Source organism: Aspergillus puulaauensis, chromosome 1 (assembly GCF_016861865.1).
Source record: "Aspergillus puulaauensis MK2 DNA, chromosome 1, nearly complete sequence".
NCBI classification, from domain to species: domain Eukaryota; kingdom Fungi; phylum Ascomycota; class Eurotiomycetes; order Eurotiales; family Aspergillaceae; genus Aspergillus; species Aspergillus puulaauensis.
Window position 1 is genome coordinate 2491349 of NC_054857.1, and position 16157 is coordinate 2507505.

Sequence of the window (16157 nt, forward strand, 5' to 3'; positions counted from 1 at the left end):
TGTCATCTTTAATTATGTTGGACCAGCCTTGCAAGGTTTTGTTGTAGGGATCTCGAATACGAGATAAAGCAAGTACTGGGACTGACAATCACAGTAAGCTGGCCGAAGTGTAGCAGGAATTACCATCCGCCTATTAACCAATATGCAGTCATATAACCAGCTTTCCAGTTTCAATGGCAATAAACGTCCAAATAAATATCCAAAATAAATCCGATTTAGCCCTTGATGCGTGGAAACCGGCCCTACGGCTATAAGCACTGCTTTGCAGGATACATCGATCGTTTTAAATCCCATACTGAATATTGTATCCATCGTAGAGCATGTCTAGACCATGCAATATGGCAGTCTATTCCGAACAATCGGCGACAACACGCCGACCAAGGGCTTTAATATCGGTGTCCTCGGGGACTTGGACATCGGGTCGCCGACTGTTCAATCGCCGTTCCATCGGACGTCATATTAAATATTGGCAGTGATAGATGCAGCTTGCGACTATCCGAACATAGTGCTTCCAATTTGCATTAATTTGAATATGTTTTCTCGAGCCAGAGTTGGCCAGTGCTTGACCTCGCCGACACGCATCCAAGTCCCCGTGTCTCGATGCAGGGCACAGACATTGCCTCTATATAAAATCTCCCAACATCCACGCCAGATCCATTCATCTACCCAAAGACCTTACACTACTACAAACAAGAACCCTAACAGCCAAAGATCAGCGAGAATAATCACAACACCCCGTCCACTCTCAACACAGACCATGTCCACCCCCAGTCAAGAACAACACTTCATCAAATCAACAACCCCCACCGAACCAACCATCCACGCCCTCTTCGAACCAAACACCTCAACATGGCAATACATCGTCGTCGACCCCTCATCCTCAGAAGGAGTGATAATCGACCCAGTCCTCGACTACGACCGCGCAACCCAAACCATCACGACAAGCAGCGCAGACGGGATCCTCAAGATCGTCAAAGAGAAAGGGTACAAGATCGCCATGATCCTCGAAACGCATATCCATGCAGACCATGTTACTGCGGCGTCGTATCTGCAGGGCCAACTCGCCCAGTCCCAGTTTCAAGGGTTTCAACCGCCCATTGGTATTGGGAAGCGCATCGAGCAAGTCCAGACTTTGTTTGGCGGGCGCTATGGGGTTGCTGAAGCCGAGTACAGGGGTATCTTTGGGAAGTACTTTGATGATGACGAGGGGTTTAAGATTGGAGAGTTGGACGCATCGGTTCTGCATCTCCCAGGACATACGCCGGACCATGTTGGATATCGGATTGGTGGTGAGTACTATTTTCTAACTAGCCTCTCTTATACGTGCAGCCCAGTACAGTCATTAATTACGGGTATAGAAAACGTCTTCTGCGGCGACTCCATCTTCCACGCAGATATCGGAACAGCAAGATGCGACTTCCCAGGGGGAAGCTCAAGCGATATGTTCCACTCCGGACGCAAACTATTAAATCTAGAAGATGGCGTCAACATCTGGACTGGACACGACTATCCCCCGCAAAACCGCGCGGGTCCGAGTCCGTACATGCGTGTGCGCGAGCACAGACGGCACAATAAACACCTGATGGACGGGACGACGTTAGAGGAGTATGTGAGAATGCGAGGCGAGAGGGACGCCACTATGGCTGAGCCTAAGCTGCTTCATCCGGCGCTGCAGGTGAATATTCGGGCTGGACGGATGCCGGAGAAAAGGGATTCGGGGTATCGGCTTTTGCATTTGCCGCTGAAGTGGGAGGGTGTGATATAGCCGATACTTAGTAACGTAGGATGATGTGTATATTAGTATATTAGTGATGGCATGTGTATTGTGGTTGATCGCCGATTGAATAGACGCCGAGTGAGATCATAAACATCAAATTACTAAACGGCCTTGTTATTATAAAGATCCTGCTTGTTGAATCCTCATTACCGTACTTATTCTCTTTCATTGGCATTGTTCTGTTATATCATTGTCTGCATCATGATCTCCGGCAAGTACGCCACCAGGCCTCTCACAGCCCTACTCCCAACAAAACGATTAGCATCAACAAGCCCAGCACCCTCATCACGCTCGCACAAAATCATCGTCATCGGCGGCGGCTCAGCCGGTCTATCCATAAGCCACCAACTCCTCCGCTCAGGCCAATTCAGCGCACAGGACATCGCCATCGTCGACCCAGCAACCTGGCACCACTATCAACCAGGATGGACACTGGTCGGCGGCGGCGTTAAAGAAAAGACCTCCCTCCGGCAGGACCTGAGCGGGCTTATCGATCCGAAACTGAAATTCTACAACCAGGGCGTGGCCACTTTCACACCAGACCAGAACCAGGTTACGCTGGAGAACGGGGATAAACTAGATTATAGCCAGCTTGTCGTTGCGCCGGGAATTAAGATTGATTATGGTGCTATCAAGGGACTCCCTGAGGCTCTTGCGGATGCGCATGCGCCTGTCTCGTCGATTTATGGCTTCGAGACTTGTGACAAGGTTTTTCGCAATGTGGAGAATCTTCGACGGGGGACGGCCCTGTTTACGCAGCCAACTGGCGTGGTTAAATGCGCCGGCGCGCCTCAGAAGATTATGTGGCTAGCATCAGACTACTGGCGAAAGGCAGGGCTATACAAGTATGGCGAGCAATCGCCGATCAAAATCGACTTCGCTACCGGTCTTCCCGTCATGTTCGGAGTGCCAAAGTACAGCGCGAAGCTAGACGAGATCCGACGCGAGCGTGGGGTGAACGGCCTTTTCCAGCACGATCTTGTCTCCGTTGATGGGGATAAGGCGACTTTCGCAGTTTCTGGGGGCGAGTCTGTAACGAAACGGTTTGACTTGTTGCATGCAGTTCCCAAAATGGGGCCGCATGGGTTTATCAAGGAGAGTGCGCTTGTGAATGAGGCTGGGTTTGTGGATGTAAACCCTGAAACAACTAGGCATGTCAGGTTTGATAATGTCTGGTCTGCGGGCGATGCGTCCAGCCTGCCGACTTCGAAGACTGCGGCGGCGATTACATCCCAGGCGCCTGTGCTGGTGAGGAATCTTTTGTCTGCTATGGAGGGCAAGACGGCGGCTTCTACGTATGATGGGTATACTTCGTGTCCGTTGACGACGGAGTATGGGAAGGTTCTTCTTGCGGAGTTCAAGTATGGCGGCGTGCCGAAAGAGACGTTCAAGTGGCTGGGACTGGACCAGGCGACGCCGCGAAGGGCATTCTATCATCTCAAGAAGGATTTTTTCCCTTGGGTTTACTTCAGGTCCATGGTCAAGGGGACCTGGGGTGGTCCAAGTGGCTGGTTGAACTAGATGCTTGTAACTGTATAGATCGGGTTCTGTATGTGTAAAACTAGAATAAATTGAATAGATTTCCTGATTTCCAGCCACATAGTGCTAAATGCCACTAATACTGCCTTTGAAACTTGTATAAACCCTGTTTCCTGCCCAACATCTACCTGTAGTCTAGAGAGCTAATCGACGTCTGCCAGAACCTTTTTTCTCCAATTCGGATCAGGCTGTAACCTCACACCCAGCCCGACTAGGGGGTTATCTAGGGGAGTCACTGTCGGGCTTTCGTAGTACAAGGTAGCATTCTACCGTTTCTAGACATATACAAGAATGCGTGATCCCGCAAGGAGCGGCGCGCCATTCCAATCAGGTAGACCCACAGGCCATGCCGAACCCCTTGCTTTGTACATGGCTAGTTTCTCCCCTTTAATGCACTACAAATGGATTTGCCCGCTCAACTCATGAGGTGGACTAGACCAATATAATATTAACCTTATGGTTATATCTATGCCCTTCACTCCTTATCCTCCTAGCTTAATCTATATAAAAGGACCATTGCATACAGATGGTATAGTACTATTCATGAACTAACTTTTATCCAGAACATCATGGATCCATTGAACATAAACATTAAGGAAATTAATCTCTCCATCAAGGAAAGTATACAAACAAAGGAAACCAAAAGAAAGGAGGGAAACCAACCAGTTGGCACCCATTATCAGTAACTTATAGTATACCCAGTGGTAAGTAAATCAGTTCCATCAGTTCAAGTCCGTCCAGCCACAAGAACCTCCCTCCCCTCCGCCCACCCATCACTCTCAACCATATCCAACACCGTCCTCCCCGTCTCATCCATCTGCTTAAAGTCCACAGGGCCCCCCTTCTCAATGAGGAGCTTCAGCAGCGCCAGATCCCGGTTCTCAATCGCCTGCATGATCGCGTTCCAGTCGCGGTAGCATTTGTTCGGGTCTGCGCCTTTGCTGAGGAGTAGCGAGATCATGGAAAGGTCCCCGTCGTCGCAGCGGCGGATGGCTTTGACGAGGGGGAGGTGTTCGCCGGGGGCGTTGGGGTCTGCCCTGCACCTGCTGCCATTGTTGCCGTTCTTGCTGCCGTCCTTGGTGTTGGCATCGTCCTGCTCGAGTAGGAAGTGTACGATGTCGTTATGTCTTTCACGTAGAGCAGTAGTGAGAGGAGAGAAGACGCCGCCGTTCTTCCACTCTGCGGATGCACCGGCGTCGAGAAGGAGTTTGACGCTGTCGAGTTGATTAGCCTGCACGGCGCGCTCAACGACGCCTTTATGTGAGGCTAGGTTCGTGACTTTCGGGAGTAGCAGTTTGAGCAAAGACGGCGACTTGGTGGCCATGTAGATGGGCCAGTCTTGGCCGCGGAGGTTCGGGTCTGCGCCGTGCGAGAGCAGGAACTGTAGCATTTCGAGGCGGTTATCGCGGAGGGCGGTTGTGAGGGCTGTGTGGCCGGACTTTGTGCGGTCGTTTGGATTGACGCCGCCGGTTTGGAGGAGCCAGGTCAGGGCTGCGAGGTTGTTGTGGGATGCTGCGCACTGGGCGATTCCGGGGGGGTTGTGTAGGTCTGCGCCGGCGGCGAGGAGGTCAGGCAGGAAGTGGAGGCGGTTGTGGGTGATGCATTTCCAGGCCGGGTATTCGGAGGCCATGAGGTTTGGGTCTGCCTTGTGGGCGAGCAGGAGGGAGATGATGTCTGCGCGGTCGTCGCGGATGGCGGAGCACAGGGGCGTGTAGATGCCGTCTTTCTTGCAGTTTGGATCGATGCCGGCCTGCAGCAGGACTCGGACGGCGTCGATGCTGTTGACGCTGGTGGCCTGCTCCATGAGACCAGGAGTCTTGTTGATGTCTGCGCCGCGAGCGAGCAGGATGCGCAGACAGTCGGGGCGATAGACTGCAGGCCAGAGGGCATGCTCGGGGCCGGGCAAGTTAGGGTTTGCTCCGCGGTCCAGCAGGGCGGCCACGCTGTCGGGCTGGTTGCTCTGCACCGCTTCGCAGAGCGCCGTCTTGCCGTAGTTGTCTTTCCGGTTTGCGTCTGCTCCGCCGGCTAGTAGGATGTTCAGGATGGTATGTGGAGTGCGCTCGCGGATTGCCTGGATGAGCAGCGTCGTGCCACTGCTCGTCTGTTGATTCGGGTCTGCGCCTTGGGCCAGCAGCTGGCGCATACTATCCGTGTTCTGCTGGCTCACTGCCACATTCAAATACCGCGCTGGCGTATCAGGCTGCGGTTTGGCAAACCGACTGGCCTGGCTAGAGACCTCGTTGTGCCTGCTGTATACCTCCGCGATTGACGCCGTAGTCGGACCCGGTCTGGCCACAGGCCCGCGCTGAGGGAGAGAGGAGGTTCGTACGGGCTCACGATCGGGCTGGGAGACAAGGAAGCCGTTCAGCGATAGAATCGAAGACATGTCGTCGGCAATCGTCTCAGCATCGTCCGGCGGAGGCTGCTTCTGCTCGATAGACGGGTTCTGGCCGAGCCGGCTCGGGGCAGAGGGAGCGTTCTTTGGAGGCACAGAGGGCGACGACGACCGCAGCGAGTTTTCAGAAGCATGCGAGCGATCAGGATCAGGAGTATTCACCTTGTCGACCGTCGCGGTTGACCGGCCTTTGCCGATGCGGTCCAGCGCAGCAGCAAGGCTCGCATAGCCCCCGCCCAACGATTCCTCCGAGCGAGAGTCTCCCTGGGACAGAGTCCAGTGGAAGGCCATGCCGCTGATCTGGAGGGCCTCGTTGGTTTTTTTAAGCGACTCGTGGATGCGGTGCAGCTCCTGGCTTGGCCGGTGCAGGCCGCGCTGCAGCTTCCCCCACGTCCCGCGGTGCTCGTAGTGGTTGAGCTTCCCAATGAGCTTCTCGAGCGACTGGAATTCGGCGTATGCGGCGGCGAATTTCTTCTCGACTTCGTTGATGATGACCTCTGGCAGGGCGCGGTTGGCGGCCGCCAGCTCGCTGACGCCGGTTTCAATCGCCCATAGTGTGCGAGAGGTGTCGAGGAACGTGTGCGAGAGGGCGCGGAACTCGTTGGGCAGATCTTTGGCAGTGCTAATATAATTCAGCATCAGCACCGAGATCTGGTTGCCGAGTTGCGTGGCCAGCACGGAGACGGCACGGATGGCGTCCTCTGCCGGGGGAGGCATTCTGTTCTCACACCGGAAGAGAAAAGAAAATGTCAGACGAAAAGACAGCAGCCAGCGGGCGTCAAGACACTAAGTAGGGCAGCATGAAACCCAACGGGGCTAGATAACGTGGAGGCCTGGCAACCGGCCAGTGCCACAGATGGCTCCAGGCTCCGAGTAGATCTCCGATCTGGGATCCGGGTCCTGATGCACCTCGAGGCCCGAGCAAGATCCATTTTCTCTTTACACTCCAATGCAATTGGGCAATGGCAGATCCTGGCCAATTTTCCGAGACTATGTCCAGTCGTGCGTGAGAGAGGGGCATGCCCTCATATCATGACAATGCCCTACGGTCAATACAAGACAATGGCATACAGTGTACAAGACAATGGATTTTACGAATCTACTGTGTGTCTTTACTCTTTTCCCTCAAGAATACAAAGAGCTCAGAGTCAGCGCAGTGCAGTTCATGTGGTGCTGAAATTGCGACGCGACCCACTGTAAGCAAACTCTAAGCAGATTATGGCTCGCGATCCTGTCACGACTCATGCGCGCGCGTTTCTGGCCGAATGGCACGCACGGCCAACGTCGCAGTGGAGTCTGTCTAGTCAGAGACTCGGAGGGTCTCCATTCCAGGCCGAAAATTTCGACTGCAGGAGCGTTGGCTGCGCTGCGAACTGCCCCTGCATGAACTGCGCACACGCTAGACAGCCCCCACCGACTGGCTGGCTGAGTCGCGTGGATGTGAAACGGATGTGCAATTCAGAAACAGGAGTCTCAGGAATCTCAGGTCACCTGGAAACTTCAAACTCGGCAGCTCGTGCGTCTGTGATAGTCCGCCTGTCACGCACAGACGGACCTGCATATTCTGTAACCAGCAGGACAGCCCGAGCTGCCGGACGTTTGAACCGTCCAAAGCCAAAATATTGGACTGACATTGGCCTCTACGGATACAGGCCCTCTTTATTCATGAAACCAGTATTGTGTCAATGAACAATTGGTCGTGCCCGTGGAAGGCCATTCCTGACTGTCTACCATGGCCCAGACTAACAATGACCGAACTCTTCACAGTTCACACTAAACAAGTCCAAGCTAAACAACCCACCTGACGAACCCCTCTTGCATCATCCTGCATGTTCTTCACTGAAACAGTCGGACAATTAAACGGTCCTCCCTCTGCAGATCTTCAGACGGTCAGACCGCGCATCCGGTAACCCACGCCGAAGGTGAAGAGTGGGTGACTGGGTGGTCAAGTCGTCGCTCTGGAGGGTAAACTTCGGGTCTGTCCAGAGGGTTGAATCTGTGTACAGCAACTAGCTATTTTTGTGAAGAATTAGCTGTGAGGAGAGATATTGTACCCCTGTTGCAAGCCCAGGAGTTAAGGAAGACCATTATCCCAGCTGGAACAGTCTTTCCCTCGTGAACAAATTCCGTATTTAATTGCCCTAGAGAGAGAGATTATCTACATAAATCAGTATTATTCATTCCTTTCGTTGGTCTTCAGCTTGCTCAGATATCGATCCCGTCGCCGTCGGTACTCAGCAGCCTTGAGCTTCCCGTACGATAACGGAATAAGTCTTAGTAGGGGATATAATCCTGCATGTTATCCGTGGTACTTCTGAACGACTAATCTCGACTCGACGTGCGTGATCTCAGAAAACAGCTCGTCCTGGCTGGTGATTCTGCGGCACCAGTTGAGTGTTACGGCGAGAGAGACTCAGGCGCTGGACCATCGCAACGGGGTTGATTGGAGTTCTGCCGGAGGAGCCGTAGGTCAGCTTGTCGCTAATAAGTCCTCAGGGTACTGGGAGACCTTGTAGAATGTATACAGCTCCGGTCTAGACGCCGCAGCCTGGGAGTTATGTCTGAATATAACCTCGCAGCAGCTGCACCATTCACAACCAGGACAGGATGGTTCCCTAGTCGAATATGATAGACGGCGCCGTACTTGGTCCAGCGACGGTACTGCTGTGTGGCGTTCGATGTATACAGATTTAGTGGGGAAATACTTGGGAGGCCAGACAATGGCAAACGAAATCATTGATACATTTTCCGGAGACACCATGCTTGTCTGGGATTGTCCTATGGTATTAAGCGTAGTCATTCTAGGGACAAACGAGTGTTCGCAGACTTGGCCCGGCTGCTAATCAAACACCCGTTTTCCTTTGTTTCATGGGAAGGAATAGTGTCCAAATATCAATGTCTACTATAGACCAGGCAAACGGAATGCAATCAAGCACGACATCCAAACAACCAGCAATGATGTAAGCACGATCTCGAGCTGTGATTATAGGATGGAGTCTTAGCATGCATTGTGTTCTGAGATCGATATCGGGTCGATGTCAAAATATATATTTGTACGTCGCGAGAATTGCTGTAAAAGGCTAATAGGGCACATTTCCAAATACGGTAATACACGCGGTGTGGAGGAGCGACAAAGTGCGGGGTGTTTAGGCCTCAATACTGAGTAACAAGCATTCGAACACAATAGCCTGATACTCGATAACTCCAGGTCACTATCGCCGTCTCCGTCTAGGTATTCCACTTCGTCATGCCTCTCTACCAACCCCCCGACGTAAACCGCAACGTCCTCTCCCAATTCTCACTCAAAGGCAAAGTCGCCGCCGTCACCGGCGGTGCCAGGGGCATTGGGCTGGAGATAGTCCGCGGCCTCGCCGAAGCCGGTGCAGACGTTGCCCTGATCTACAGCAGCAATGCGTCGGCCAACGAGTCTGCCGCTGCAATTGCCGCTGCGAATGGTGTCCGGGTCCAAGCCTACAAATCGGACGTCACGACGCGCAGTACCATTGCCGCAACCATGGACCAGGTCCTGCAGGAGTTTGGGGCGCTGGACGTTGTCGTTGCAAACGCGGGTGTTTGTACCAACTGCCCGAACCTGGAGTACACGGAGGAGACGTGGAGGAGGGATAATGCGGTGAACTATGATGGGGTTATGTGGACTGCGCAGGCTGCTGGGAGGATTTTCAAGGAAAAGGGGAAGGGGAATTTGATTATCACTGCGTCGGTTAGTGCCACGCTGGTGAATATCCCCCAGACGCAGGTCGCGTATAATGCGTCCAAGGCCGCGGCGGTGCATCTGGCGAAGAGTTTAGCGGTGGAGTGGGCGGACTTTGCTCGTGTGAACTGCATTTCGCCTGGGTTTATTATGACGGAGAGTGTGTATACCCCAGACATGATTAGGGCAGTGGCTAACCAGAATAGTGCTCACGCAGCAGCCAAAAGAGCTGTTTGACAAGTGGTTGTCCATGATTCCCGGCCGGAGAATCTGCGATCCTGCTGAACTCAAAGGGGTTTGTTTCCTGTAGCTGGATTGAGATGCTGGGCTAATATATCTTTCTAGGCCTATGTATTCCTGGCGAGTGACGCATGCTGCTATATGACGGGGGCCGACTTGATTATTGACGGGGGCTACACTCTTCCTTAGATGATTAGCGAATATCTCCTTTATCTCTATCAGTAGATAATCTACTCCGTACATATAAGCTATTCCGTACACACAAGCTGTAGATATCGCCTTGTTAAGCGCTGGGCTGATTTTTGGCCCCAGCGCTATAACCAAAGAACAATAACTAAGACCGTCTTAGTGAAGCTCTGTGGGTCAATAGGCAGCAGTCTGTAACCCCCAAGGAATTACTGGCATGGATGATTGGCTCATTGAGAATTCCAGGGCCATGTGGAGTTATGACAGCCCTGTCACTAATATAAATACACCGCAACAGAAGTTATAAACTGGTAAGCGCCCTGTCAATGACTTGGATACTATCACACTCAACATCTACACGTAGCCTAAAATCCGACGACAATGCGCTCCAACACGCTCCTCCTCGTCCTTACCCTGTGCACCAGCGCCCTGGCAGCAGACGATGTAGTGACGATGTTCATCCCAGACAACGAAAAAGGCCAGGCCCTTGCCGGAAAAGTCCTCGGATCGGTGCGCCACCTTATCCTATATCTATCCTATACCAACCACTGACTCCATCAGCAATCCGACACAACCACATACGCCCTCGCCTGCGCAGACTCCGTCAAGACCTGTGATCTTCCCAGCGGCGACAGCATAACTGTAGTCCACGCACCGTCTACAATGAGCATACTCGAAAACGGCGCAAAGCAGTAAGCCCACCCACTATCTACTAACGAAACCACAATGGCTAATTTCCTTCCCATTGAAGCAACGTTACTATAGCATGCGACCACGGCCACAAGAGCGCGACCTGTTCTCTCCATGTCGACGATGGTGGCTGGACCGGCACAACAACCTACCCTGTCCACTCGTATGCGGTGACTGTCACTGCGACGGAGACGGAGACGGGTTCGTCTGGTGATACTTCTGCTTCTGCTTCTGCTTCTCCCTCGGGTACAACCTGGACTTCGTCTTCTGTTGCACCGACGAGTTCGCCTAGTAGTACGCCTACTGATGGTGAGGGTTCCGAGGAGACAGATGGCCCGGGGAACGGGGCTGGGGCTATAGGACAGGAGGCTGGGATGTCGTTTGCTGCTGGGGCTGCGGCTGTGGCGGTGGGTGTTGCTGCTGCTGTTCTTTAGATATCCACGAGCATATATCATTGTTTGTTTTGGAATAAAGCGTTTATGTTGCTGGTTTGTGAAATGTTCTTGCCTGAGACGGACCGTGCCTTATCCTCACCTGCCTCGCTCTGTGGCCATGATATTGGGAGTAGCAGCAAGCAGGCTATCAGCGCAGCCGACATCCGGCCTTGGTAGCGTCTCAATGCCACCAATAGAAGAACTATTCCCCAGGTGAAGGTTCTCCGTGGGATCGCAGGGGTGCTAAGGCGTGCTTACTGCTCTCCAGCTAATCGCCGATTGCCGATGTCGCTGTACTCAATTCACGTCTAGTATATTATATGGGATACACTTACCAGTCCAAACCAAGACATACCTATGAGAATCCGCGTTAATACATCATCAAGGTAAACAGGGTAGCTGCCCATCGTTCTGGACTTGAGTGCTTTAACAGAGGACATTGGACAAATAATGTGTCATCAAGTTGACTTATAGAATAGGTCTGCGCATTTCATTCCCATTAATGCGCGGAGACAACGCCGTGTGCTGAAAAGTAATTATGCGCGCTGCCTGACAGACTTAATATATGGCAGTAAGCACTTATGCATACTTGGCTGTATATTCCAACTCCCCGGACTACTATTCCAGCTAACGTACCTCAGCTGACTTCAAAAATATACTTTCCTCCAGTAATAACGTATATTACTATACAAACTTGCTATACACTGGTGCAGCCCAACAGCATCATCTACTCCGCGTGGTCTAACTGGTCTGCAGTGCGGGGGCCTATTGTGCCTTGTCAAATACCACACCATGGATAACCTGCTGTGGTAGCAGGTTATCCTGAAGTAAGCTCTTGTAATACCATATACTTCCTTGTTTATGGCGATGGACCAACATGCCATGCGCATGGAAGTCATAAACCCGCCTCGTACTTTGACATGGTCGAAACCTATTTAAACGTCCTGGGTTCCCCTTGAACAGGACTATTCTCAGAATATTCTCAGACAACAGCTCCTACTCCTCTCCCAAGTCCAGTCCAAACCAGCCAAACCCACACTTCACTCCATCCACACCATGCGTTTCTTCTCCGCTATCACCCCTCTCGCCCTCGTTGCAACCTCCAACGCTTTGAATGGTAAGAGACACCCCTATTCTCAATTCCATTGTTACCATCCTACAAACCTTGCAATATGAGGGTGTTAACGCCCATACTAGCTGCAAGCATCAAAGAAACCGACGAAGGATTCGCAGTGATCACGGCTCAATGCAGCGACGACTATTTCACCTGCATCGCCAACTGCCCGCTGACCGCGCCTGCTCAGTTCTGTATTACCTGGCCGCTTAGCTGTGCTATTATCTACTGTTAGGTGGTATCGAGGAGTATTATTGTGTGGAAGACTGTATCTAGAAGTATGTAACAGGGGTAGTGATTCAACATCTCTATGCTCCAGCCGATCAATATTGGGGTCTTAAAGTCCCCGTGCTACCAATGTAGAGGACAGTCTGGACTCGAAAGTCGAATGGAGGTATTCATTTTGGCGATAGGTATCTGTATTTTTCGGCTTACTACCCTGCTACCGACTAGGTATATCCACTACAGTGGATACGAAAGGGTGTTAAAGAAACAAATACACAATTATACCAACCCCAACGAACTAGTTCCAACATACCGTATATCTTCAAAACAAGAATCAAGACGGCGACGCCCTTTTCACACCTTTAGGGAACCCCGGCGCGCACTGACGCGGAGGCAAGACGCCCTTCGTCACAATCTCATCCGTCCGCAGGGTCCTGAGCGACAAACGCACCGGCTCCCAATTGGGAACCGCATGCAGGTTCTCCCAGAAATACTGGAATGGCTTCGCCAGTTGCTTCTCAACGTCTGTAGGGTCATTGTTCCCGTTATCCATCAGACACCGGATCATCCGCCAGTACCGACTGTCCTGGCCTTCGATGGAATCATAGCCCCAGGCAGCTAGCAGTATGACCGCTTCGGTAAATGCTGAGGGTCTGAGTATTTTTACAGGATATAGCTCCGACGACCAGGGACCGGTGCAGCCGCCTGGAACGTGAGGCGGGAGGTCGGGGTCGCTTGAAACTGTTATGTAGCGGCCGATGTTCAAATTAGAGAGCCACCACAGGGTACTGGATTGGGTTAGCAGTGAGATTGTCGAGATCCCGTACTCTTGGTATAGATTGTCTGTGTGGAAATGGGCGCAGGCGATGGACGGGTATCGAGACTTATCGTTGATGTCGGTTTCTGGATTACCTGGTTTAGTTGCTCGTCGGTCAACACGCCGACGCTTGCAGAAGGCATCGTTGCAGATGATAAATCCTCCCTCGTCTAGGGCCCACATTGCATCCTATATCACTATGTTAGCTACAGAGTTGCCGTTTATGAATGGTGGTGTCACCTACAACTAGCTGCTCATCGGGAATCACAAACTCAAGGTCCTATTGAGAAATTAGCTATATATCTAGGAAGTATAAGACTGGCGTACTCGAAACTCCCCCGCAGGCCGTCCAACTAGACGAAGAGCCCCTGGGCCAAAGCAGGCATTGTCGACGCCGTAGCTGCCGAAGATGCGGGCAACCTGAGATGCCGCATAACGGCCTTTCCACTCCTCTGATGGACTCATTGTCACAGTTGGCAAACTGGATGATACGCCCAGAATTTCGTTGGCCCTGGAATGGGCCCGTCCTGTGGAAACATGCCTTACTTATCTCTGTCCTCTCAGCTTACTTATTGTTCAGCTGGCTTCACCTTGAATAGACAAGAAATATAGTCTTGTCTCAGCCTTTCAACCTGTGTGATATGGTATCGTGTTGAAAGAAGCCTTGTTCTGTATGGTGATACTTATCAAACGCAGTACTTCCGCCGTCCGTTTGTGCTTTATACTGGAACAAACACTCGTTTCCCGTTCTTTGTACAAAGTAAAGTATGATTGTACTCTGGAGCATTAGGAAGTTTTATGCAGTAGTTCTTTGTTTCCTTTGTTGCCAGTGTCTAGCCTGTTTGTTGTTGTGAAATATGGACGCTTTCACATTCCAAGTTGTTTGCACACAAACGGCACTATGGATTCTGCATTATTTATGCAAATTCATAATATTAATTATATAGTTTGCTGTAGCAGTACAGGTTTTACAAAGGAAGGCACGTCCAGCATCAATCCGCTCATCGCACCTTCCTTGCGCAACTGGAATATTACATTCCCCGAAAAGGAAGGTGCAATGGTCTCTCATATTGGGAAAGAGCAACCCAAACATCTCGCGCCTTCCGCATCGGGAGATTGAGATGACTGCCAGTGAATACTATTAAGTACGTTCAGCCCTAACTCACCACCTTGAAGTCCCTTTCAGAGCACCAGTCGGAAGGACGGCTCTCGGTCATCCCCATATCCAATATACCGATCGTACTGCCCATCCTTCTTGTCCTTGTTAATCTTCCACACATGCACTACATTGAGAAGAACGCTGCATACACAATCAGCTCAGCACAAATGGACGTTAATAGGCAGGTAGATAGACAACTCACCAAATCCACGAATAGCAAAGAACCCCCAGAATAATCGTATGGCTTTTGACATAACCCGGCTTCTCAGCATTCGGATACAGAAACGCCGCAACAATCCCGCCACAGTTCGCCATGCATACTTGCATCGCGCCGGCCGTGGCCCGCTTATAGTGGCCCGCAGAATTATTCAGTATCCAGACCAACAGCGGCGGAACGGACCCGTAGATCCCCGAGGCCATTAGAAACGTAAGCCCGTATTTTGTCACGTCGCTGGAGACGCGCGCGATCAGGACGTATCCGATGATTGCGAGCGGGAGGGAGACTAGGATGAGGATTCCTCGGACGCGCAGCCTATCTGATATGAATGATACGACCACGCCTACTATCGATGCCACGGCGTAGGGAGGGACGGACAACAGCTGTGCCTCGTTTGCGGTATAGCCCAGGGATTGGATGATTGATGGCAGGAACAGGCTGAAGGAGAACAGCGCGCAGCAGATGGAGAAGTACACGGTCCCTGTGAGAAGCAGCTGCAATGAAAGAATCCCCCGGCGGACTTCAGACCAGCGAAACCGTTCATGGTCCTGATCCTGCTCTTGGTCCGAGGAGGGGGACTGATGCGACGCCTTCAACCGCTCCTGAGCAAACGCCCGTTCTTCAGCCGTCAAGAACGACGCCGTCTCCACGGAATTCGGCAGGAGGAAGTACGCCCCCGTCGCAATAACACAGGTGATGATCCCCTCGACGATGAAAATCCACCGCCAGCTCCCGTATACAATCGACGTCGTTGGGATCGCCGAAAGGCCTCGCGCGAGAAGGCCCCCGAAGGCACCGGATAGTGACGCGCTGGAGTAGAATATCCCCACGCGCAGCGCCAGTTCTTCGCGCGTGTAGATTGTAGACAGGAAGAGCAGCGAGCCGGGATATAACCCTCCCTCTGCTGTTCCGAGCAAGGCGCGCACAACGATGAACTGGGCGTATGTCTTGACGAAGCCAATGCACATCACGATGATGCCTGTGAGGAATACCAAGAATGGAAGCCAGAATTTAGGCGTCATTCGTCTGAGAATGAGGTTTGACGGGAGCTCTGAGACGACGTAGAAGACGAAGAAGACGGCGAGGGCATTTGCGTATTGGTGGTTTGCTAGACTGAGGTCCTCTTCAAGGCCCAGGATCTTCGCATTGCCGACATTGGATCGGTCGACGAAGTTTGCGAGGTAGAGAAGGGCCAGTGGGGGGAGTATCCTGAACGGTTAGATAACTGCTATCGTTTCTATCTTGTTTAGTTGTTTAGCTTACCTGGTGTCGAGCTTCCACAAGAGTTTCCTCCGTAGTGTTTTTGTGTCCATATTACGGTCTCCCTCTGCAACCTGGGAGGTGTCTAGTATGAATTCGGGTTTTTCCGACATTGTTAATACTAGGGTATAGGATTATTCCCTGTCTATCAGGGTACAATTATCTTAAATATCTTGCTCGGGCTATCACGCAATAATAGTGCCGCTGCAGTCATACCATTCAGCCGTCTAGTCGCGGTCTGTTCAAAGGATTTGGAGTAGTAAACCAAATTATGCCATATCTCCACAGATAAATTGACAATTCTTTAGGAATAGTACGTCAAAGTTTAAATGGCTCGTTCGTAATACGATTACTACATATAAATAGAGAACGATCTGAGCTTAAAACGTCGA

General features: G+C 51.8%; 8 protein-coding genes across 8 annotated transcripts; 5 read left to right on the plus strand and 3 right to left on the minus strand.

The window, feature by feature from the left end:
- Window positions 1-757: 757 nt before the first annotated feature.
- Window positions 758-1765, plus strand: APUU_10970S (MBL fold metallo-hydrolase; the record flags this gene model as incomplete). Its single annotated transcript, XM_041706707.1, has 2 exons — window positions 758-1289; window positions 1359-1765. The coding sequence occupies 2 exons, from the start codon at window positions 758-760 to the stop codon at window positions 1763-1765; spliced, it is 939 nt and encodes a 312-aa protein (XP_041550336.1).
- A 213-nt stretch (window positions 1766-1978) lies between these two features.
- Window positions 1979-3298, plus strand: APUU_10971S (NAD(P)/FAD-dependent oxidoreductase; the record flags this gene model as incomplete). The annotated part of the gene is made up of 1 exon (XM_041706718.1): window positions 1979-3298. One exon carries the CDS (start codon window positions 1979-1981, stop codon window positions 3296-3298), a length of 1320 nt encoding a protein of 439 aa, XP_041550337.1.
- Window positions 3299-4043: 745 nt separating this feature from the next.
- APUU_10972A (uncharacterized protein) lies at window positions 4044-6428 on the minus strand (the record flags this gene model as incomplete). Its single annotated transcript, XM_041706729.1, has 1 exon — window positions 4044-6428. The coding sequence occupies one exon, from the start codon at window positions 6426-6428 to the stop codon at window positions 4044-4046; it is 2385 nt and encodes a 794-aa protein (XP_041550338.1).
- A 2530-nt stretch (window positions 6429-8958) lies between these two features.
- APUU_10973S (uncharacterized protein) lies at window positions 8959-9852 on the plus strand (the record flags this gene model as incomplete). The annotated part of the gene is made up of 3 exons (XM_041706740.1): window positions 8959-9583; window positions 9630-9718; window positions 9769-9852. 3 exons carry the CDS (start codon window positions 8959-8961, stop codon window positions 9850-9852), a joined length of 798 nt encoding a protein of 265 aa, XP_041550339.1.
- Window positions 9853-10230: 378 nt separating this feature from the next.
- On the plus strand, window positions 10231-10973 carry APUU_10974S (uncharacterized protein; the record flags this gene model as incomplete). Its single annotated transcript, XM_041706751.1, has 3 exons — window positions 10231-10359; window positions 10411-10541; window positions 10601-10973. The coding sequence occupies 3 exons, from the start codon at window positions 10231-10233 to the stop codon at window positions 10971-10973; spliced, it is 633 nt and encodes a 210-aa protein (XP_041550340.1).
- Window positions 10974-12029: 1056 nt separating this feature from the next.
- On the plus strand, window positions 12030-12322 carry APUU_10975S (uncharacterized protein; the record flags this gene model as incomplete). Its single annotated transcript, XM_041706762.1, has 2 exons — window positions 12030-12090; window positions 12171-12322. The coding sequence occupies 2 exons, from the start codon at window positions 12030-12032 to the stop codon at window positions 12320-12322; spliced, it is 213 nt and encodes a 70-aa protein (XP_041550341.1).
- A 324-nt stretch (window positions 12323-12646) lies between these two features.
- Window positions 12647-13594, minus strand: APUU_10976A (uncharacterized protein; the record flags this gene model as incomplete). The annotated part of the gene is made up of 4 exons (XM_041706773.1): window positions 12647-13100; window positions 13140-13318; window positions 13374-13409; window positions 13457-13594. 4 exons carry the CDS (start codon window positions 13592-13594, stop codon window positions 12647-12649), a joined length of 807 nt encoding a protein of 268 aa, XP_041550342.1.
- A 717-nt stretch (window positions 13595-14311) lies between these two features.
- On the minus strand, window positions 14312-15878 carry APUU_10977A (uncharacterized protein; the record flags this gene model as incomplete). The annotated part of the gene is made up of 3 exons (XM_041706784.1): window positions 14312-14429; window positions 14491-15714; window positions 15769-15878. The coding sequence occupies 3 exons, from the start codon at window positions 15876-15878 to the stop codon at window positions 14312-14314; spliced, it is 1452 nt and encodes a 483-aa protein (XP_041550343.1).
- Between the last annotated feature and the right edge of the window lie 279 nt (window positions 15879-16157).